The sequence below is a fragment of the Tasmannia lanceolata genome, unplaced genomic scaffold (assembly GCF_043159265.1).
Source record: "Tasmannia lanceolata isolate RefF3 unplaced genomic scaffold, GAP_Taslan_0.1 ptg000006l, whole genome shotgun sequence".
NCBI classification, from domain to species: domain Eukaryota; kingdom Viridiplantae; phylum Streptophyta; class Magnoliopsida; order Canellales; family Winteraceae; genus Tasmannia; species Tasmannia lanceolata.
In genome coordinates, this window is record NW_027518683.1 from 4,108,560 (window position 1) to 4,132,538 (window position 23,979).

The following is a 23,979-nucleotide window of genomic DNA, read 5'->3' on the forward strand; positions in this document are numbered from 1 at the left end:
CGGGATGGCTTGAGATGATGGATTTAAATCAAATCCGTTTGTTGGTAGGGAAGAAAGAAGGTTGCAACCTTTTCAACATCAGATAATCAAATCCAAAGAGTCCCATAGTCATCGAGACTGGATTCAGGAATGCTTTGTTCGCCTTGGTAGGTTGGTGTAGATTAGACCTGGCAAACGGGTGGGCCGGGCTGGGTCAACCTGCGGGTGATGCGGGTGCGGGTCGGGTCAGGAAATGACCCTCATTTTTGCGGGTCAGAATTTACGTGACCTGCGCGACCCGCGGGTGGGCCGGGTCACCCGCAAATTCAAACAGTGGTTAAATTCAAACGATTTTTTTAATTTAGGAAAATGTTAAAACTTAAAAGTAGGGTATGGCCGGCACCGTAGGATGATCCAAACCGTCCATTAGATGGCCCACAGCTTAAATAGGTTGTGCCCCAAAAATCATTTCAATAGGTTGATCCCAACCCTCCGATCTATAGAGGGTTAGGATCAAGTGATCAACCCTCTAACATTCAGATCGGAGGGTTGGGATCAACCTATGGTGCCAGCCACAACCTATTTATATTCTATGATGCCAGCCATAACCTATTTATAATTATATTGGGCCTAATGATTTACTCTTTTTCTTAATCACACGAATCTAAAACAACCTCCATCGCTAATCTACAACTCGCCGTGGAGCTCTGAAAACATTCAGGAACTAAATAAGTAAATATGACTGGATATCTTCATAAACCTAGATCAAAGAGTTTCAGTAAATGAGCAGCATGAGGGAAATAACTGCATTGAATTTATTATTCATCAGGCATCAAACCCTTGAAAAATAGATTAGCATGACAAAATCACCATCCTTTGCATTAGAAGGTTAATCCCTTGATTGCATGACTAAACTCAGTCTGCCTGTTGGATCTTTCAGACATTTTCAAACTGAACTATTAACTTCATATCAATATATCATATCAATTGATTAAATATAAACTCAACAGTCAGTAAACCAAGAACTGCGCACAAGTTGATATAAATAAATATCCACTCAATTTAGAAAAAACTTGAGCTCAACCAACTTATCAACCTTTGATGTTAAGATTGGATTTATAGTAATGGTGCCAGCCACAACCTATTTATATTGTACCTGATTCTTCATTTGCATGGGATCCTGGAGATACATTGGTATCAACCTGCACAAATGTTCCTCATCCACACATCATGCCCATAGAGTGCTCTAGTAAAACATATATAAAGTATTTAGTCTATCATTTCCCAAACTTAGATACCTAAAAATAAAAATTCAAAAGTATGGGGAGCATGCTCTAATGGGATCCTGGAGATACATTGATACCAACCTGCACAATGATCCTCACATCATGCCCATAGAGTTTATGCAAACCTCTTAACAATCACATGGAGATATATAGTATTTCCCCTCAAAGGAATACAAGAACAATCCAATGTCAAGAAATGAACCAAAGAATCTCATTTTACAACATAAATCAGAAAAATGCTTTGGGAACTAACCTTTTTATACTTAACCATCCAGACATCATAGAAACATAATTGCCATTAAATCCATAAGTAAAACATCATAGAAACTTTTCCCAAAAGAAACATCATAGAAACATAATCCCCATTAAATCTAACATCATAGAATAGTCGAAGAAATATTAATAACAAAAAGGTCTTGCATTTGCTTGCTTCTATGCTTTAGAGTTGTGACAGTTGTCTCCCAACTCCGGTGAAGAAGGCTCCTGCAATGAATAGAAGCTATATGAAATCAATGAATATAAACTATACCAAATCAATGAAAAGTCAACTATTGGAAAATATTGAATAGAAACTATAACAAATCAATGAATAGAAACAATGAATAAAAACTTTAACAAATCAATGAATAGAAACTATACCAAATCAAATGACATTAGTGTTAGTTGATCCTCTTGATTCCAAAGGAGAAACCTTGGATAATGGTACTACGAGTTGTTCATCCGTAGGATCTTCACCTACATTTAGGAAATGTAAGTAATTAAATATCATAGGATCCTCATCTAGTAATTATTAGTAGTCGTAAATGTTTCAAAAAATATTAGTAGTTCTATGGACTATGGTAGGTAAACTAAATATTAAAACTTACATTGATCTTGATAACCAAATAACCAATTGCGAGTGCAAATTACGGCTTCGGCATTTTCCGGTCTTAGCGAACTTCTATATTTGGTGAGAACTTTAGCTCCAATGCTAAAGGCCGATTCCGAAGCAACGGTAGTTATTGGCACACTCATGAGATCACGTGCCATCTTAGAGAGAATAGGATATCTACCGGCGTTGTCTTTCCAATACTCTAAAACATTCAACTTTTGTTTATGATCAAACTTTGTCTCCTCCAAGTAGAGGTCTAATTCGGATTTCTTGGAGGTACAAAATTCACTCTCATAGTAATCGAATTCCTAAATTATTTAAACATCAACTATATTAGATATACTTCTTAAAAAATTAAATACAATAAGAATATTAAAAAATATGTAACTTACACTAAAGTCATCATCAATGTAAACGTCGCCACTAGTCATAGCTGAAGCGTGATTCGAAGTGTCCACAGAAAATTGGGAAACATATTCTTGAAAGAGTAAATTCAAAGCCGCTAGGACACATGCCACATTTTCCTTGTATGTGTTGTCATTAATCTTCTTATAGCAAAATTCCACAATATTCAACTTGTACCGAGGGTCGAGAACATCAGCCATAGCGAGCACAACACTGTAAGACTCCCAATATTTTTCAAACTTTGGGATCATTTCATCTGACATGCTACTAATTACAACATCTTCGCTTTCATTCTCTTCAAGTAAACGGATTTGAATTTTCCACACATATTGGAAATATAAGTTTGCCGTTGGGTAATCGGAACCCGATAAAAGCATTGTAATGTCATAAAACGGCTTCAGCATTTTGCAAATTTCCTCCCCCTTTTTCCATTCATTAATTGATGGACAATAGTTGTACCCTGGTTCTATCATAGCATAACGTTGAAATGCAAGACGATACTTGATGGCACTTTCAAGCATTAAAAATGTGGCATTCCATCTAGTCGGTACATCCATCCGCAAACCCATGGAGTGTCTCACTCCAACTTGTTCACAACACTCAGCAAATTTTATTATTCTACCCTCAGATCCCTTAACATATTTCACACTTTCTCTAATCTTCTTTATGGCTACATTAGCAATCTTCAAACCATCTTGGACAAGTAGGTTTAAGATATGGGCAGAAATCAAACATGGAAAAAATCACCCTTACATAACAAGGCATCTTGCACAATAAGTTGGTTTTTTTAAATTTCTTGCATGCTATCATTGCTAGATGCATTGTCTAAAGTAAGAGAAAAAAATTTCTTCTCAATTCTCCAATCCTTAAGAAATTGAAACACTTTATCTGCCATAAGAACAGCGTTGTGTGGGGGAGGAAAGTGACAAAAAATAATAATTTTACTATGCCACCTCCAATTGTCATCCACGTAATGTGCCGTAAGACAAATATACCCCTCAGTTGTGATTGATGACCATACATCCGAAGTGAGACATATCCTACTTGAAACTTTCCCCAAAGCAACCATAAGCTTCTCTTTCTCTCCCTTGTATATTTTCAAACAGTCGGATTTAGCGGTGTTCCTACAATAGGGTTTTACATCTTGATTCAGATAGATGTGAAGATCCCTAGTGCCTTCATGTTCTACCATAGAAAATGGATAATTATGTTTCATAATGGATATTGTCACTTTCTCACGATAAGTCTCTTGACTTATTCTTTTGCCACGCAAGGATGCATCATAACCTATATGCATTTGATTTGCATCCTTATGTGAGCGTCCAATAAATATTCCAACAGTTTCAACATGCTTTTTCAAATTTGATGTCCCATGACTATTACTACCTATGGCAAAACTTTTTGGGCATTTCTTGCACTTTGCTCTATCTTTTCCATTCTCATCCTTATACGTTACAAACTCATCCCAAATACGAGATTTGCATTTAGAAGTGTTACCGATAGTAGCAATACTTATATCTTCAGAAGGACTTTCGTCACCGCTGTCCGCATTCGTAGGAATATTGTTGTTCATAGACTCCATAAGACCTTCAAAATAACATTAAAAAGTCTATTAAAAGTAAAACATAGAAAATAAACATCTCCATGTGGATATCATAGGAAAATAAACATCTCCCAGCTATCAAGAATTCCTCCAACAATGTGGGGGTCAGATGATAGATACCTTGAGGAAAATCAATGATGAAATTTTCTTCCCAGCTATCGAGAATTCCTCCAATAAGAGATCTGATGAAAAAAATTGAAATTTGAAAACAGTTAAAATTCATGAAAGCAAACGCCATAAATCTATAAGGAAAGAATTCGAAGTAGGTTTTACCTTGAAAGAAATCGAATTACTTACAAAAAAGAGAAAACCCTAGGCTGCACAAACATACACCAAAAAAAACCCTAATTACTGCACACACACACACACCAAAAAAAAAAGGCAGTGATATCCCCCCCCCCCCCCGTTTAACAGAAATCGTTTGGATATACAATGGGGTGGAGGCGCCACCGTTAACTCCTACAGGCTTAAAAGTTAACGATTTCTGTTGGGGGGATATGAGGATATCCACTAGGGGGGGGGGGGAGAATATTACTGTCCAAAAAAAAAAGCCGAGAGTTTCTGCAAGAAAAGGAGAAACCCAAATCTTTGCACAAAAAAAAAAAAACCAAATCTTTGCGCAAGAAAAGAAAAGGTTCTGAATATTTAATGAATGAAAGAGAAGCACAAAAAAAAAACCCAAATCTTTGCACAAATTGAGAATAAGATTACTCTAGTTATTTGAGATCTGCAAATAGAACAAATCCTATTAGGGTTTGAAGCACACATTTATAAATCGAATCTCTATTGAGGGGATTTTCATTTTTTTTTTTAAAAAAAAGCAAAAATATCGAAGAGAGAGAGAGAGAGTACCTGTGCTTCGGCAGAGCGGCTGAGAGAGGGCGATGACTCGGTCGTAACTCGTGAGGGAGTGAGTTTGGGAATGGGGTGGCGTCCCCTTCTCTGTCTTTGAGTTTGGCAAAATAACGAAGGAAGAAAGAAACCCTAATAAGTGGCTAAGTTAGGGCATAAAAGACAAAAAAAAAGTTTGAGTCTTTTTTAGGTTTTTTAAAGAAAAAATAAAAACTAAAAAAAGCATAAAACCCACAGGTTGACCCGGCCCAACCCATGTTTTTGCGGGTTGGGTGGCCCGCGGGTCAATTTTGGCAGGTCACTAAAACCCGGACCCGTGCCCGCAAATTTGCGGGTGGGTCGGGTCGACCCGCGGGCACGGGTCAGTTTTGCCAGGTCTAGTCTAGATTGATCAAAGCTGGGGCCCACAATAGTAGATTTCACCATATTTTGACGGGATAAGACCCTGTTCGTTTAAGATTATGACAACTGATTGTGAGTGCCAAACCGATTATAGAAGTCCAAATTACATTTTTGACCCTCACAATCGGTGGTCATAATCTTAAACGAATAGGGCCTAAGCGATCAGCCAAATCATTGGCACTTCTAAGAAAAAGAGAAAGAGCACACATGCCAAACAAACACACATCTTTTATTTCATCCAAAAGACTAGTGAGTCTCCATGGACTGTCCCTAGACCCTTTAGCCCACAAGACTGTTAAGAGGAGTCACTTCCCATTTCTAATCTACCTTCCATTTGTGAAGAAAATTGTCAATCCTTGATGAAGTGTGTGTCACTTTCCACTTCCACGAGTGTGGCTATCATCCTATGGCTTAACTTCATGTCTCATTTGGAAGGGTAGGATTCCCACATCCTTCACATCAATCATTCCATCTGACCCACATCCTTTAGTATCAGTCACTCCATCTAACCCACATTGTGTTGATGGGTCAGGTGAGGTTGATCTTTTGGAAGGCTAGGATTATCACATCACGTCAAACACCAAATTGTGTTACTGTTTGGGCCACAACACGAATGCAATCAAAGCGATCACTACAAAGAAGAGCACATGATGGGAGCTGGGACTCTAATTGTAAACAACTTTTCCAAGAGCATCTTTGGATTGCACCAAATTCAGCCCATGTTTGCAAAGAAGATTTTTTTTTAAGTTAATCTTATCTTCAAAAAGGACATGAAGGCCTATTAGGAAACAATTAATTGAGTCATTTATAAAGCCATTTTAACCATTACAAGAAAAACGACACCTTCAAGATGGCCAACATGGTTCTAGTTCCACTTACTAGTGCTTTAAACAAAAAGGGTTTCCTTTAATCATACTTTAGGTTAATGCAATGCGAGTGCTTTCATCATCGTTCGTAATTTCATGAGAATTTCTATCTTGCTTTCCTTTTTGTTTCTTCGTGTGATCATTTTGAACACTAATTGGCCAATTCAAGGTGGTTTTCTTCTGAAGATCTGCAAAAGCTAACAAGACCAGCAATGCCTTTGATGGATCTGTTAGGCTCATCTTAATTAATTGCACTAATATAGGCCTCAGCAAAACTTATGTCAAAGAGTCTAAAAGTAGGGAGTTGGAAATTTTGCACAAAGCCATTTTGTGGCCTCTCCTTGTAAGAGAGAAGAGCAACCAAATGCGATGGTCGGCCCAAAGTGGGACCACATGTGCCACGTGTTTGCCAAGTGGGCCACACGTGCGGGGGAGTGTTAAAGTATAAAAGATAAATAACGCCTTTCTCCAACAGTTTAAGCTTTTGGAGAAGTTGGTTAGTTAACAAACGTAGGGGCTAGGCATAAAATTGTAATGTTTTGGATACACCTAAAAATTATTTGCATGTAATTTTATATGCAATTAAAATTATAATCTTATTTAATGCCTCCCAAAGCAGTCTTAATATCCCATTTGCAAATGAGATTAACTTAAAACAATCTTATTAGAGAGAGAGAGAGAGTCATACATTTTATGAAATAAGTTTTGATATAATTTAACAAATTTTTCTTTTATATTTATTATTCAATACAAATAAGAAAGTGAAGTGACATATTCACCCCATTTTCCCCTGGGCCAGCCACTTCTAGCATTTTTACAATACAGGCGGGTCGCCCAAGGAAGAAAAAGGGGCAAATAAAATATATCATTTCCCATAAGAAATTCCATAGCAATTGATGGATGTGGTGGAATGCATGTGCACATGACACCACATCCATAACATACAGTGTGGATTAGGAAATAATCATACATAACATCAAAACAATCTGCAAATAAGATTATATGGAAATATTTAGTGTTATCAGATGGGGTGTCCAGATCAATCAAAGGTGTTGTTCCCCTTGGTGTTGCCTCTAGAATATAATCGTACATAACATCAAAACAATGTGCAAATAAGATTATATGGAAATACTAAGTGGCTTCAGATGGGCTGTCCAGATCAATCAAAGGTGTTCCCCCTTGGTGTTGCCTCTAGAAACATCCACCCCCCACGTTTTATTTAACCAAAATCTCCAATCCCTGTCTTTATGAATCAGTTGGGGTGTCACGAATCAATATTGGGGTCTAATATATTCATATGTATTATCATCTTTTACCTATAGATCTAAGAAATACTCTGGATGCCCAAATAAACGTGAATGCTGTTTTAATTGGGACAACTCTCATCTACCTAATCTTGGTTTCTAATATTATTTCCATAAGATCTCATTACCAAATCGAGATCTCTTTAAAAAAATTGGAAGCATGAATGGCTCACAAATAGCCATGTGTTATATTTCGAAACTCTTGGCATGTCACCAACAGACCAGATTCACGTCTGAGTAAATAACAACGTTATATGTAAGGCCAGAAGTTAGTTTAGTTTAATTGGATTCTTCAGTAGCCATTTATTTTTCTGGGCCTTCATACAAATGATGGGATCTCGATTCGGCATGAGAATTAGTATTGAATTATAAATGATTAAATAACAACTCTTAACCACTTAAGCTTTTGGAGTAATGGTTTCAAATGGTATCGAGCTATACGTCTTGGATTCAAAACCCAACAACTCCTTGATATTAAAATCCTCGTGTAGGATCAACCTAAAAGACGGGCCAAATGTGAGGAAGAGTATTGAAGTATAAATTATTAAATGACACGACCGCTTTCGAGTAATTGGTTGTTTCACAATTTGACACGTACATAGGGATTCCAGTGGACCCAATTTGCATCGGATCACCTAATCTGTTTCAAAATCCACTTGAATCATTACTCATTCGGGTCCTACCTGATAAGATCTGCAGATCTCCTATTTTTTGTGTTTGCCGGTCCCATTAAAAATTAAAGCATATGTGAAAGTGCCTTAAGTCTTAGGGGGTTTTACTCGAATCAAATTTTGTCCTATTTGTTTTCAGTACGTAACAAAGAGAATATCTGTGAAAGTGCCTTAAGACAGGTGATTTTTGTTGGGTATGTAATATAACCCATGTATGTTCTAATATAAGCCCAATAAGATAATTGACCTGTGTAGTGCGCCTATATGGAATGCAGCCCATTAATTAGTTATAACCCTAGTGTATCTCTATATATAGGGGCTGAGGCAGCAAACTAGGTGTTCCAAACTAGATACCTGGGGTGTAATGCTTCAAGCAACCTTGCTTGATTCTACAATTTCTTGGTGAAATGAAGACGGCTTCTGACAAATGGGTTTTAATTAGGGTTCGTTGAGAAAGATGGAGAGATATATGTATATATGGAGACTTCATTCGTTTGATTTGATTCATTTGAATATGTGGTTTTTTTTGTTTTTTTTTTATTATATCACCAGGAATACCCCTCGTTCATGTTTAGCTTGTAACTAAAAAAACATGAAGGTTATCTTTGTACTATAACAAAATATTTTCGGATTTGAGACCCTATATGGGACTTTTTTTTGACGTTGTCTACCTCCCACAGGCCTATCCAATAGACTCAACAACCCACTCTAAGCATTACTACCGTTATGACCCGACTGTAATACAGTAATGCACGCCCACCTTTGCCTAGTCAATACATTCACTTAACAGTGGCCCGAAAATCACGCCATTTGGACAATCATATTGTCTAAATAAATGTATTTCTGCCTGTTGAATATGAATTGTTGAATGTGTATAGCTTTTTACTGTATATTTATGGACTAGAGATAGACAAAAGATCATAAAAAAGTTTCAAAGATAGAAAAAGAGAGGAGGATATGTGTGAAACCGTAGAAAAATTTCAAAAAAGAAACGGCTTGTATTCATTGACTAAGAATATTGTTTTTGCTTTGCTTTCACACCAAACTTTGGATAAGGGATTTACATCGTTTTTGCTTTGAAAAAGAAACTCACACCTCTCCATTTCCTCCCCTTCAAGCCACTGCTACTGTGTCCTGATACTTTCAATAAAATATTCCATTTTTCTCTTGTTTATTTTTGCACGCAGTCAACATGACAAAGATACTTGCAAATTTTAAATTTCTTTCAAACCGACCCTTATTTTATCTAAACATGCTTATTTATTAATATTCAGAGCTCCTAGCTACTTTAATCTTTAAGATAATTTATAGAATACATTCTCAAGTTGCCTGTATAAGATCATGGTTTCTGAGGGTGAGTTGAGATGAGAATCGTATTTTATATATAGGGATTTACTAGGGACCATCGCAGAAAGGCATCACCTCAGATGAATACGACAAAATCTGCTGAAAAGTGAGCCTGTGTGGCTGCTCTCACCTGCAACAGCCCAGCCGCAAAATGCCTTCTGCGATTGTTCCTAGCAAATCCATGTATGTATTATAGCAGAATAGAAAAGGAAGATTTTTTTTTCATTTTTTTACGTAAATTCTAAATTGGGTTGGGATGATCCTATGGATCTGATTTTTTGTAGACACCCTATCTATGTGAGGGCCTTTAAAATGGATGGCTTGGATCACCCAAACAATATGGGCCTCCACTGTATTTTAAGCTAGTGTGTAGAGAACTCTCTACACATATGTGTAGGAACCGTTTTCTCTTTTTTGAAATATAAAAGATGAATATGGCATAATTTTAGCTAACCTTATCTTATACTCTACCAAATGTTAATGTAAAATGAATTAATAAAGTGCAAAATTGCAAACCATCTAAGCATGTGTTAAAGACCCCATCACTTGAATTTGAAACTGGCAACAATTTATAACGTGCTCTGAAAATATGCATATTAATTGTCATTCACTACTAAAATACCCTACTCCATTAGGAAACGATTGTGTCACTCTTAATCCTTTATGGGTACAAGCGTTAATTGCGCACATGTGCCATTAATGAAGTCTATATTCATCTATCCGAGCTAGGGATGCACAATACGGACCCACTGCAGCATAGTTGATCAAAACTGTCTATTTAATATACGCCTTGCTTGCCGCTTGGGACCAATATCGCCCAAAAATCGTCAATCATCAAATTGTAACATCAAACAATGTATATTTTTGTTTATGAATGTACTAGAAAAAAACTATACATAGCCAACTTTTCACATCCTACAACTAAGGCCTTGTCGGTTCTAGATTATGACAACCGATTGTCAATTCAAAATTCACATTCAACAACTAAGGCCCTGTTCGTTTTTAGACTATAACGACTGATTGTCAGTGCAAAACCTATTATTGGACAAAAAAATAAGGGAGATGATTTTTTCGCGCCGCCCCCCCCCCAGGATAATGTGCCCCCATTTAACGTGAATTGTGAGCAGACTTTAATGAGTTCTGATGTCAAAAAAGGGGGGCGCATTATCGTACAGGGTGTGAAAAAATCATCACCCAAAAATAAAAGTAATTTTGAAGTTACCCAAAGGGCCAAAGGTGGGTACAACTGCATGTGCTTCGTTTTAGAATGAAGTTACTCCCACTGATCCTCTCATACTATCTATATTACTGTATAGACAAAATTGAGTTAAAACTTTCTAGTAGTTCTTCCATTCCTATACATTGGACTTGATCACTAATAGCAATTTTCAAATGTCTCTCTCTCTCTCTAGAAATATACAAATTTATGTGAGCATTCCTACGCCAAACATGCCACATGATTTTCAGGCAAAACATGAGGCGTGAAATCACAATATACACCACGCATCTCACGCATCTAATTGTATGCTTCACGACACCATGTTGCGTGTAGTGGTCCATGAGAAAGAGAGAAAGAGAAACAATTAAATCCGACATATAAACATGGGTAATTAGTATAATCGAGTAAGTCCATGGTGCTATCCCACCCCCAAAAAAGAAAAAGCTACAACCTCGGCCCCCTACTAGGCACATATCACTCCTAACACCTAACAATCAATCTAATCACACCCATTGATCTTATAGACCACCACCCACATGAAGACACGCTAGTTATAGGATTGTCCAAACAGCACTCCTAATGTTGGCACGTATTATAAAGAAGGGTTATCATTGTTGTTTTATATAGAAGCAAGGGTTATTTTGTCATGTTAAAAACAGTAAGTGGAGCACAATACGAGGATGTTAGTGGGGTGTGGCTAATAGGCTAATACCGAGTGTGTTTCTAGCATTTCTTCCGACTTAAGGAAAAGATATTATTAGTAGAGGCGTAGAAGATACGTTTAGAACATTCCATATACGAGCGGGGCCCACAAGTCGGGTTTTGGATAAGGACGAGTGCAACCGTTTTCCAGCACACCGGACGCGGCGACCAGTTAATGCGGGCCCCGTCGGTTTTAAGGGCGAAAACATGTCGTCTTCGCTCACCATTTTCTCTACACGTGTCCCATTGTGCCAAACAAAGATACCGGATGACGTGGACGATGAATGCCACGTGGATACATCGGGTCCCACTTGGTGCGGTCGTTTCGACTTTCGAGGACGAGGAATTGTTCCACCCTATCTCGTCCAAGATGTGGGAAACGAGAAAGGCTGGAATCCGTGTCTACATCATTTTATCCATATCGGATGAGTCACCCAATAAAGCGCACCCGCTTTGATCTTATTTACGGAAAGAACATTTATTGGTGGGACCTAGAGTCGAACAGAACAAATAGTTAGCAATCTTTCCATTCGGCACTTGGGCCCATCTGGACCGTCCATCTTATAGACAATACTTGTGATCCTTAATGGGACAACTGTTATGAAAATTGAAAAACCTAATGCCAATTACCAATACTAGCAAAAAATCCCATTAGATCCACGGGCCGACAAAGAATTGTACAGACCACATCATAGGTTGATCTAAACCAGGACATATGATGAAACACAACATAAATAGGTTGTGCCCGTAAAATAATTTCCATAGACTGATCCTAGCTCTCCAATCTATAGACGTTTTCATAATTGTTGTTCATCTTAAGGTGCCCAGAATTCATCAATATTTTTATAGGTGTCCTGCATTCGTAATATCAAATTTTTCGTAATTTGACCCGCACATAGTGAATAAGGAAAAGTAGTTTTTTCGTCATCGTTAGGGGTGAAACTTGGGTCTCAACCCGACCCAACCCGAGGAACCCATATTTTCCAACCCAACCTGATTTCCAACCCAACTAGGTTCAACCCGACCCAACCTGATTTGCAATTTTGTCAACCTGGCCCAACCCGATTTCCAATTCGGGAGGGGTTGGATCGGGTTGACCCGATTTGATATGGTACCAATTGTTGACCACCTCAACTCAAGCCAGGTTGTTTTGGATTTTGAGATCCAATAGTGAGTCACCAATAATCAGTTTTTAACTCACAATCAGTTCTCAAAATCCAAACCAAACAGGGACTAGCAATTAACAAAGGGAAATGTTATCCGCACTACTATATTTTGATGATCACACTCCTCACTTTATTAAAGTACGGTATGGCGTGCACCATAGGATTATCCAAACCGTCTATTGTGGACTGTGGAGACTATTTCAATGTTGAAAAAGAAAAACACATATACAGAACTTCTTCAGATGGAAACCAAATTCGGGCTTCGGGTCGGGTCGGGTTGCCCGACAGCCCAACCCGACCCGACTCGACCCGATTTTCAATTCGGGTTGATTTTTTCCAACCCAACCCGGCCCGACCCGATTTCCAATTCGGGTTGATTTTCTCCAACCCAACCCAATCCGATTTCCAATTCGGGTTGATTTTCTCCAACCCAACCCAACCCGATTTGCAAAAAAGCTTAACCTGACCCAACCCAAATTCAAGTTGAACCCGACCCACGTGGGAACATCCAAGTAACAACGATGGTTTCAAATTATATATAGTGCTAATGTCCTCACTACCATATTTTATAATGGCACTACTCACCGTATTTTGATGATCGCACTCCTCACTTTATTAAAATGTACAGTATGGCCCGTACCATAGGATGATCCAAACAGTCCATTAGATGGGTCACTGCCTACATATGTTGTGCCCCAAAAATAATTTTCAGAAGTTGATCCGAACTCTCCGATCTATAGAGGGTTATAGGTTGATCCAAACCGTCCATGTGATGGAACACAACATGAATCGGTTGTGCCCGTAGAATCATTTCCATAGGTTGATCCTAGCCCTCCAATCGATATAGGCTGATCCTAGCCCTCCAATCGATAGAGGTTTCCATAATTATTATTCCTCTTCAGGTGCTTGGAATCCGTCAATATTTTGCAGATGTCTTGCGTGAGTAATATAAAGTAGTTCTTTCGTCATTGTCATATGTCTTTACCTTTTGTTGGTAGTTTTTTCCGTAATTGTTATAGACAAGTTCCCTGTGTCGGTACTTTTCGTATGTAGATTATGATTTTACCCTCAAATAATTTCTCATAGAGATAGATGTTAGATATCAGCAAAGGCGTTAATGGTTAATGGTAAAAGAGTAATGCTGACATGTAAATCTCAGATAAAAAGAAAAGAAATTCCTTTTTCTCTAGCTATATAGTAGTAGATATATGTAGATTACGATTTTACCCTCAAATAATTTATCATAGAGATAGATGTTAGATATTAGCAAAGGGGTTAATGATAAAAGAGTAATGTTAACGTGTAAATCTCATATAAAAATAAAAAAAATTCATTTTTTCTCTAGCTATATAGTAGTAGATTTATTTTGTCATTTAATGTGGACCGTTGCGAATTCGAAGCCTTCAACCCTTCACATTCAATGAACAAAAATATAAATTATTAAGTGGCCGTTTCGATATGGGGATTTTAGAATCTTAGTTTCGGTGTAAAATTCTAGACTGTACAATGGAAGTAGGTTGCATATGTGGGGAAAGTAAGCTGTAGATGAAGGATTTAAATAAGAAATTCAGGTTTTAGAAATCTATCCCCCGTCCTGAGATATCTAAAACTTAGAAACATGGGCGGGGATCTCCTTCTATTTGTAACCTACTTCTCCCTCTGTAATCTACTTCGGTTGTAAAATCAAAGGTGGGGGCCATTATATAATAGGGAACATGTCAAATGGCTTTTTCTTGCCGCTATTTACGAAAATTGCAAAGAGCCCTACCGCGACCGTAAGGGTAATTTGGTAATAATCGACAAGGTAGTGGCAATGACTTTAATCTATCCTTATCCACAGGCTTGCCAGCTTGGAAGTCGCGTGGTCGGGCAGCGGCGTTCAGTCTTACAGCTGTCAAAGAAAACTCGAAAAACACGCGTTGCTCTAATTTTCATTCCTGGTCCCACAATAATGCGAACAACCGTCCGATCATAATTCAAAAAATATTCATCGGACGGTAACAAGATGGATGGGATGGGACTCAAAAAAGCAGTAAACACAATTTTAATCTGGATTAGTCTCCTTTAATCCCATTGACTTCTTCCAAATGATTTAAAAAAAATAAAAGAAAAACAGCTAACTTTTTTTTCCTATTTTAACTGTGATTAGGTGAACCAAACTTTCACCCATAATCCTTTTCTAATTTAGGTGAAAATTAGTCTCCATAAACCTACTAACCCCTCATAACCCAACAAAAATTTTCCTTAGTTGTGAATTAATAAATTTTTAAGAAAATTCAAATCTAATTATCTTAAAGCATATCATTTTAAGAAAGTATTTGAAGTTGTTATCTCCATAACCAAGGGAAACGCACACAATATTTTTCACCCTAAGCGGGCCCCACCTGATCACCGCCTTATCTTTGATCGAACGGTGATGAAATCAGTTCCAAAATTTTGTGGGGTTGGGTTGGGTTGGGTGTCGGTGAAATTTAAATAATTTATTTTAGAGTCGGATAAGTTTCACCACCTGAGTTAAAAATTAACCCTAGTAGTGGTCCTCTCTCTCTCTCCTTTTTAAGCCCCTGCCTTCTCTTCTATTTATAGACACAACGGAAGGTGCCTTTTCTTCTCTGTCATTACGAACGCCGTGAAACTCATATTCTAGCCGGAATCCGACGAAAATATCGCCGGAGATCGCCTGAATCTCGACGGAGCCTTTATTCTCGAAATTCGCTCATCGGAGATCGAGATTTCTTGAATCCGTGTACATTTTCCTCTGAGATCTTTCTGCCTTCCGGTAAGATTTCTGAATCTGCCTCTCCGCTACTTTTTTTTTTGCTTTTTATGTTGAATTCTAGGTATTTTTTATGCTCTTTGCCATGTGTTTTGACTGAATTTTAACGAAAATTGTTTCTCTCTCGAAATCTGTTTGCCTAGGTGAAGCAAGATCGGTAATTTGTTTTCTGTTCTGATTTTTCTTTCTTTTTCACGTTTTCTTTTGTTTCTGTTGAGTTGATTCCAGTTCCTATCTTTGGAGATCTGAAACATAGCCTGAGTTTGAAGAGATCACCGTTACAAGTTTTTTTGTTCCTTCTTTAGATATTTGCGTTTGTATTTTTTAATGGTATTAGAAACTCTTGAAACTGTTTGAAAGGCATGGCAAGAAGACTATCCAATATCGGAACATATCAAACAAGTTGCATAATTCAGAAAAAAAGAAGACTCCTGATTTATGTAGGACTGTTGATTTTAGGAAATTATAGAAGAGAACGGGAAAATATCTGGAAGATTTTTTTTTCTTTCCCTTTTTTTACTCATCTGTGATGAGAGAGAAATAAATAGGAAATTGGATACCTCATGCATTTGTATTTTGATTTGGATTTGAGTTTTGGATATAAAATACATCAATCATCTTCATGATCATGTTTTGAGAGAGAGAGGGGGGAGAGATGTCTCGCTGCTGCAGGAGCAACGTTGAGGAGCAACGAAGGTGAAGGAAGTTGCCACAAATATTGATTTCCAAACAATGTCTCGCATAAAAGATTTGAAAATCGGAATTTTTTGCACTGTTGTAGCTGATTTGGAAATCTAAGGATCTGATCCAGTTCAAAATATCAACTAAATCCAAATCTAAATCTTGTGGGTATCCAAACGTGGTCTTTAAGGCAAAAGAAATCCTAAAAATCACAAATAAATAGGAGCTGATTTGGAAATCTAAGGATCTGATCCAGTTCAAAATATCAACTAAATCCAAATCTAAAATCTTGTGGGTATCCAAACGTGGTCTTTAAGGGATAAGAAATCCTAAAAATCACAAATAAATAGGAGGCAACTATGGGGAAAAAATCCGTAAATAAGAAATGTACGTGAAGATTATGCCGAATAATCTATAAATGGTAATATATGGGCTGAGAAAAGGGGAGATGGACAGGAGAGTTAATTTTTTGGAAAATAGGAACAAAAATCTACAAGGATTTTCCTAAAAATTAGAATGATGCTTATCCATTGGTGCATTGAATGTTTGAGATAAATCCATTAGATTTATTTGGGATTTGTTTGAGCAAAATGGATAAGAGGAGGCGTAGGGAGTCGAAGGGGCTTACTCGTACTCTTTCTATTCTTTGCTCTTTAACATTGAGCGAATCCTGGCTTTCTCAAAGATGATTCTTTATGCAACCTGTTATTCAGCGAAGCACAAGTTGACTGGAACCAAGTGAGTATTTGTTTTTCAGATCTAGTTCTTTGGAAAACTTTTTGTTTTATTCTTTTTCAGTGTTCTTCGAGTACCAAAATCGAGTTTTCTTATGTTTCTTCTTTTTTTTCTTTTTCTTTTTAATTCAGTTGGTTTAGCTAGTTTTCTAATTAACCATTCCAATTCTAGAATACTGGCAATAATCTCCATGACTAGACCCTAAAATCATATTCAGTTGTATTTGTAGGAGCTCAATGGTCTTGGACTAAACCAATGAATTTTGTATAAGTGTGTTATTTTTATTAATTATAAGGGATTTGCTAGGGACCATCGTTCAAGGCATTTTGCAGACCCGCTGTTGCGTGAGAGAGCAGCCACCTCATAGAATAAGACAAAATCTGTTGAAAAATGAGCCTATGTGGCTGCTCTCTCATGCAACAGCCTGTCCGTGAAATGCCTTGTGCGATGGTCCCTTGCAAAAATATTACTATTTTAATATATTAGTCGGGTTACGGGTCGAGTTGCCCGGTACCCCAACCCAACCCAACCTGATTTCCGGTCGGGTTGACAATTCCCAACCCGAACCCGAACCAGGTTCAACCCGTCGGGTTCGGGTTGACCCGACCCAAGTTGCACCCCTAATGATTTTGGCTTTATAATATAATATTTATAGCTTTAGTAACTCTCATTTTAATATACATATTTTGCCATTTAGGCTTATCAAAAAATAGAACAAAAAAAGGCTTGAAATGCTTTTCAGCCTTTGCTTGGTCAACGGTGGTCAGTATTTAATATGATCATATCAAAACCTGACAAGCGTATTATAGTCATTTTGTTGCAGAAAACCTGAGACAATTTCTTATCTAACAGAAGCAACATAAGTTCATATTAAGATTTGGGACTTTAAGCTGGGATTGATTGTCAGTTCACTAGATCTTGACTCAATTATTTACATGTGGAAGGGTGTCACCTTCCCATGAAAGTCAGGGGTATGACAGGAAACAAACAATTGTATATGAGTATGGCAGGAAACAAGCAATTTTATTTATGAGTAACATCCATGTAAGTTACACATTGGTGCAGCTATATGACAATATTTATAGTAGCATATAAATGTTAGTGAACATAATTTTGTTGTGTTAGGGACCCGAGACTGCAGATGGACAACACATCCCCACTGGTATACATAGCAGTTGTGAATAATGATCAGGGTGGTTTACCTGTTAGCTAGTCCACCGACAGCCAATACAGTGGGCCCTGTTCCTGTGCCAAATGGAGATCCATCTGATGGATCATGCCTGCAAAAAATTTTGCTGTCTGAAAACCACACATTTAAAATGTTTTCGACCAACAATCATCAATTGGGATGTACCGTTGTAAACATTTTTGACCTTCATGTTCACCATATAAAATCTCGTATTAAAAGATCTGAAAACAAAATATAAAACAAATTAAGATTGGGAATTGATATCAGCACAAGAATGCTATGATATTTTCATTAATGCTTCTTTGTCTTTTAGTATTTAAAGAGCTGTCAAAAGTTTATTACAGTTCCGAAAAATCTCTTTCAAGCCAGCTAGAAAAGAGAAGATAAGCTGGGGGTGTGTGCAATTATTAAAACGTGGTTGTGTTGATATCATTTCCCTTAAGATATTGTCTGAATACTGTTGATATTTAGCATTGCGTACACTTGCATTCAGATAGATGTGCATATTAATATGAAAGTCGATCCATACTAACATTCTTTCACATGCATTCCATACAAACATTCTTTCACATGCATATCTGTGTAAACATATGAACAATTTCAGAATGCGTAAATCACAACGCTGTTACAGAAGATTTAGGGTGATATAGTGTGAGGCATTTATCGTTTGGAATTTTTTTACAGGTATGGCGGACATTAATACTCCGCAACAGGAAATCGGATCACTATTTGATTATTTCTACGATTAAAGCTTCTTGGAGGTTCAAATTTGCAGAAAATAGACGGGCTGGCTGTGGACCATATCCCGTTTCATGATTGGATATCAAGTTAGAGAAACTGTTGTGTGACAACCATGGCGTCAAGATCATGTGCGAACCTTTTGGATTTGGTATCTGTGGACCTATTGGATATCCCAAAGACTACAAGAAGAATTCCGCGGGTGGTGTCTGTCTTAGATGATTATGGCAGTAACGACGGGGATTCGGATGTTCTTTCATCTGTATGTCAGGAGCGAGTAATTATAGTGGCAAATCAGCTTCCTCTACTTGCTCAAAGAAATACCGTGAGTGGCGGTTGGTGCTTCAGCTTGGATGAAGATTCCCTTCGGTTACAACTGAAGGATGGTTTCTCCTCCGACACTGAGGTTATTTATGTGGGTTGTCTTAAGGTTGATATAGATGCAAGTGACCAAGAAGAAGTTGCTCAAAAATTGCTGGAGGATTACAATTGCGTACCCACATTTTTGCCCCCTGAACTTCAGAAAAAGTTTTACCATGGGTTCTGTAAGCAGCAACTCTGGCCTCTTTTTCATTACATGCTTCCCATTTGTCCTGATCATGGTGATCGGTTTGACCGGTCTCTATGGCAAGCCTATGTCTCTGCCAATAAAGTATTTGCAGATAAGGTCATGGAAGTGATTAATCCTGATAATGATTATGTCTGGGTTCACGATTATCACCTTATGGTTCTACCCACTTTTTTAAGAAAACGATTCCATCGAATTAAGCTTGGTTTCTTCCTTCACAGCCCATTCCCCTCCTCTGAAATTTATAGGACTCTTCCAGTTAGAGATGAAATTCTGAAGGCATTGCTGAATTCTGATCTAATTGGTTTTCATACATTTGATTATGCTCGACACTTCCTGTCATGTTGCAGCAGGATGCTGGGCCTAGACTATGAATCCAAGAGAGGTTACATTGGACTTGAGTACTATGGTCGGACAGTAAGCATTAAAATTCTTCCTGTGGGTGTTCATATGGGTCGGCTTGAATCTGTATTAAATCTTCCGTCTACATCCAACAAAGTTAGAGAGATACAAGAACGGTTCAAGGGGAAAAAATTGATTGTGGGTGTTGATGACATGGACATATTTAAAGGCATCAGCCTCAAGTTACTTGCAATGGAGCAACTTTTGAAGCAGCATCCTGAATTGCAGGGCAAATTAGTCCTGGTTCAGATCACCAATCCTGCAAGGAGCATTGGGAAAGATGTCCAGGAAGCAAAGAGGGAAGCATATTCAACTGCCGAAAGGATCAATCAGACCTATGGGAATCCAGGCTATGATCCTGTGATCCTGATTGACTATCCTGTTCCTCTTTTTGAAAAAATTGCCTTTTATGTGATGGCAGAATGTTGTATAGTAAATGCGGTGAGGGATGGGATGAACTTAGTTCCATACAAGTACATTGTCTGCAGGCAAGGAACTCAGCAGATGGATATTGGTGAGGAGTCCCCTCGTATGAGTACGCTCATTGTTTCTGAATTTATAGGTTGCTCCCCATCTCTGAGTGGAGCTATAAGGGTCAACCCGTGGAATATCGATGCTGTAGCCGATGCCTTAAATTCGGCCATTACCATGCCTGATGCTGAGAAGCAATTGCGCCATGAAAAGCATTATCGGTATGTTACCTCTCATGACATTGCTTATTGGGCCCGCAGCTTTGAGCAGGATTTGAAGAGAGCGTGCAAGGATCACTACAGTAGACGGTGCTGGGGCATTGGGTTTGGTTTGGGTTTTAGAGTTGTTGCCCTTTCCCCAAACTTCAGGAAGTTGTCCATTGAGCACATTGTTACTCCATACAATAGAACTTGTAGAAGGGCAATATTTTTGGACTACGATGGTACTGTAATGCCTCAAACTTCTATCAGTAAAACTCCCAGTTCTGAAGTCATTGCTGTTCTGAACAATTTATGCAGTGACCCTAAGAACACTGTATTTATTGTTAGTGGTAGAGGGCGGAGTTCTCTGAGTGAATGGTTTGCCCCATGTGAGAAGTTGGGCATTGCCGCTGAACATGGCTACTTCATAAGGTACGGTTACCTTACTGTTCGATCAAGTTAGCTTGCCATTTCAATCATGCGCTATATAAACTGAGGAATTATGGTCTTGTTTTATACTTATTTGATTTCCTTTGTAGGTGGGGTAAAACCTCTGAGTGGGAAACATGTTCCTTAGCTACCGACTTTGACTGGAAAAGTATTGCAGAACCTGTCATGAGACTATACACAGAGACTACTGATGGCTCTTACATAGAATCAAAGGAGAGTGCACTGGTATGGCATCATCAAGATGCTGATCCAAACTTTGGATCCTGCCAAGCCAAGGAACTATTGGATCATCTGGAGAGTGTACTTGCGAATGAGCCGGTGGTAGTCAGAAGGGGTCAGCATATTGTGGAAGTCAAGCCGCAGGTATGATCATTCTGTTTTATGTGTTGTCTCCTTTCTTATTTTATTTATAGTCATAATCAATGTCCCAACATTCTTTGGATAATAAATTCGCAGGGAGTAACCAAAGGGTTGGTTGCTGAGAAGCTTCTTTCGGCAATGGTTAGTAGTGGGAAGCCACCAGATTTTGTGATGTGCATTGGAGATGACAGATCTGATGAAGACATGTTTGAAACCATTTCCAGCACAGTCTCGTGTCCGTCACTCCCTGTTGTTCCTGAAATTTATGCATGCACAGTTGGGCAGAAGCCAAGCAAAGCTAGGTATTATCTGGATGATACTGTGGATGTTGTAAAATTGCTTCAAGGTCTTGCCGCTTCCTCTAATCAGCAACCAAAACGCACCATTCTTACTCAAGTTTCCTTTGAAAGTGCAGCTTGAGATGGAAGAAGAATGACATTCTTGGTATGGATGGAAGTGAATTGGGCTGGAATAGCCGTTCTGTATATTTTGATGGGGTTCTCTTACTGATTTTCATAGTATGATTTTAAAGGATGCACCAGAGAAACAGGATAATTTTCAGTTCATATTAATCCGGTTGATACATTGGATTTTGCACATACAGTTTTGTTAAGCTTTCCAATAGAGAATTAGCTGACGCAATGAGGAAAAAGTGGCAATTTCTTGTAGAAGGAGATACTGTTGTTGTGGGTCATTTTGATGTAGCAAGCATATCATTTGTGAAAGCTGTAGCTAGCGATAATCAGAGTGAGTATGTTTGATCTTCAAGCTTCATTAATTTGTACAGGCTCTGATCTTCTCATTTGAATCAGTTGTATGTCTGACATTCTGCATCGAATGACAATGTCTTGCTAATTTAAATTCAACCAGTTTGCCAGCTTCATTTGCTTATTCTTCTTGCGTTTGTGGGGGTTTGTTTGATAGCTCCTGTTCTTTCTTTAAAGGAGAAAACCGGATTTATCTCACATCAGGAAACTGAAATCAGTGGCAGCTTCCAGAGGCAGTGTAAAACATCAGGACGTGTAAAAGACATTAGACAGGAAATAGATAGAAGATTAATGCAAAGCTGAGATTTGGAAAGTGGAAATACTGCTTATTACAAGATAAGCTTAGGAATTGGGATAGTAGAATTCCTGAATCCCTACTTTATCCAATGTTTGGCTATTCAATTAGAATCGGAATGGACATTTCATGTAGCCTTTTTTTTCTCTTATCCCTAGCATCCTTGTGTGAGTGCAACTCTATCTAGCTCAAAGCTAGAATTGGAGTTGCCCTAACAATTCCATTAGGTGGTTGCATCTTCACTGGGATAATTCTAAATCACTATAAATGAAGGAATTTTTTCGTTCCACTAATCTCAAAGGGCAATTCCTTCATCACTAAATTTAGACACTGTTGGATGATCCAGACCGTTCGTATGAGAGGCCTAAAGTGGAAGGTTTCCAACAAAAATACATCCTCTAGACAATCTTACTTGCTCTAATGACCATTTTCTTTCCGACGGTTCATTTGAGTATATTTTTGTATCATGGGCCATCCATGTTGGGCCAATCATATAGATGGTCAAGATCAACCGATGAGTGACATGTTGGACCCTCCCTGAGCCCAGCCCAGAGACAACAACCCCATTTCTGTCTCGTTTACTTGGGTCTATTGATTAGACATTAGACCACCACCAGCCACCGTAAGTTCAGCCAAATGCCATTAAGAACACCTTGATCGGATGATCCTAGGGTTGGTATTTCTTCGGGTTAGGTTGCGTTAGGGTTTGAGGCCTTGGCAACCTATGTATATCTCTTAGGACATGTGGCACATGTTTGGTTAGGTGGAATTCTAGTCACTACCATGGGTAACCACCCCTCTAAAACCCTCACCAATTTGATAATGGTAACCTCCATTTCTAAACCAACATATGTCATGTGTCCAATTGTGAGGCACTTCGCCCTTATACTCCTTTTGGATAGTTTGATAGCATTTGAATGTGCCTAAAAGTTTTTCTGATGAAATCAATTTCTACGAAAATCAGTTTTATGCAATTTGCATTTTCCAACTTCCATGGAAAAAAACTATTTGAGGGCGTACCGTCACTAGGGCTCTATCAAATGACCCAATTAGGATTCGATCCACTTATACCTGGGTGAAGATCCGTTCGGATCTTATTCCTAAATCTTCGTATCATTGGCCTTCATATGTACATTCAATAAATAAATTATACGATGAATGGGCGTATAAACACATACTCATCATCCCATCCTTGTCCTTGATATTTGATCCAACAACAGCTCGCTTTTTAAGAAGCTGTTGTTGGATCAAATATCAAGGGTGGGACTTCCATCGTACCACCTTTACGTCTTTATACACCCATTCATCATATAATTTCCCGTACATTCAACATGCAAATGTTCTATATATTGATGACCAGGATGGTCTGATTGGCACGAGCTTTGGAATGGGACCCACTTATGATGCTCTGGGTCCAAGTCTCAAAGTTGGGTTAAGGAATGGGGGCCCATGCTGTATCATCCTATGTGATCATATCTTGGGGCCCAATGGAACAGAAAATAGTTGTTGCTCTAAAAATCGATGTTTTCCATAAGATGATCGTATATGAAAAATTGTTGTAAAATAGACTGCAAGGTATAGAAACCTTCACAAATCTAAGGTTAGGATCATCCTATAGAGAAGATTTTTGAGCCTATCTACCTCAAAGACCAACAAATGAACGGTTTAGATCAT

At 38.2% G+C, this 23,979-nt stretch overlaps 2 protein-coding genes and 1 long non-coding RNA gene across 3 annotated transcripts; 1 reads left to right on the forward strand and 2 right to left on the reverse strand.

Annotated features, from left to right (window-relative positions):
- Positions 1-1,663: 1,663 nt before the first annotated feature.
- On the reverse strand, positions 1,664-2,268 carry LOC143878701 (uncharacterized). The gene is made up of 3 exons (XR_013251082.1): positions 2,132-2,268; positions 1,905-2,000; positions 1,664-1,748 (listed from the first exon to the last, which is right to left on the reverse strand). It is a non-coding gene; the product is annotated as an uncharacterized LOC143878701 (long non-coding RNA).
- A 185-nt stretch (positions 2,269-2,453) lies between these two features.
- On the reverse strand, positions 2,454-18,244 carry LOC143878144 (zinc finger BED domain-containing protein RICESLEEPER 2-like). The gene is made up of 5 exons (XM_077380454.1): positions 18,220-18,244; positions 18,068-18,164; positions 4,265-4,326; positions 3,563-4,128; positions 2,454-3,224 (listed from the first exon to the last, which is right to left on the reverse strand). Exons 1-5 carry the CDS (start codon positions 18,242-18,244, stop codon positions 2,454-2,456), a joined length of 1,521 nt encoding a protein of 506 aa, XP_077236569.1.
- On the forward strand, positions 15,266-22,134 carry LOC143879325 (putative alpha,alpha-trehalose-phosphate synthase [UDP-forming] 9). Its single transcript, XM_077381668.1, has 4 exons — positions 15,266-15,452; positions 18,739-20,865; positions 20,973-21,246; positions 21,340-22,134. Exons 2-4 carry the CDS (start codon positions 18,908-18,910, stop codon positions 21,661-21,663), a joined length of 2,556 nt encoding a protein of 851 aa, XP_077237783.1. The 5' UTR covers positions 15,266-15,452; positions 18,739-18,907; the 3' UTR covers positions 21,664-22,134.
- Positions 22,135-23,979: the final 1,845 nt, after the last annotated feature.

What these genes read in the sequence shown, in the direction of transcription:
- LOC143878144 (XM_077380454.1), bottom strand. Translation starts at nt 18,244, where the DNA reads ATGAAGGTCAAAAATGTTTACAACG. An exon ending in GTCGGTGGACTAGCTAACAG is followed by an intron (nt 4,327 to 18,067) that starts GTAAACCACCCT and finishes TTTTTTCATCAG; the next exon opens with ATCTCTTATTGGAGGAATTC. An exon ending in GGATATGTCTCACTTCGGAT is followed by an intron (nt 3,225 to 3,562) that starts GTATGGTCATCA and finishes GATGGTTTGAAG; the next exon opens with ATTGCTAATGTAGCCATAAA.
- LOC143879325 (XM_077381668.1), top strand. Translation starts at nt 18,908, where the DNA reads ATGGCGTCAAGATCATGTGCGAACCTTTTGGATTTGGTATCTGTGGAC. An exon ending in GAACATGGCTACTTCATAAG is followed by an intron (nt 20,866 to 20,972) that starts GTACGGTTACCT and finishes TTTCCTTTGTAG; the next exon opens with GTGGGGTAAAACCTCTGAGT. An exon ending in TTGTGGAAGTCAAGCCGCAG is followed by an intron (nt 21,247 to 21,339) that starts GTATGATCATTC and finishes ATAAATTCGCAG; the next exon opens with GGAGTAACCAAAGGGTTGGT.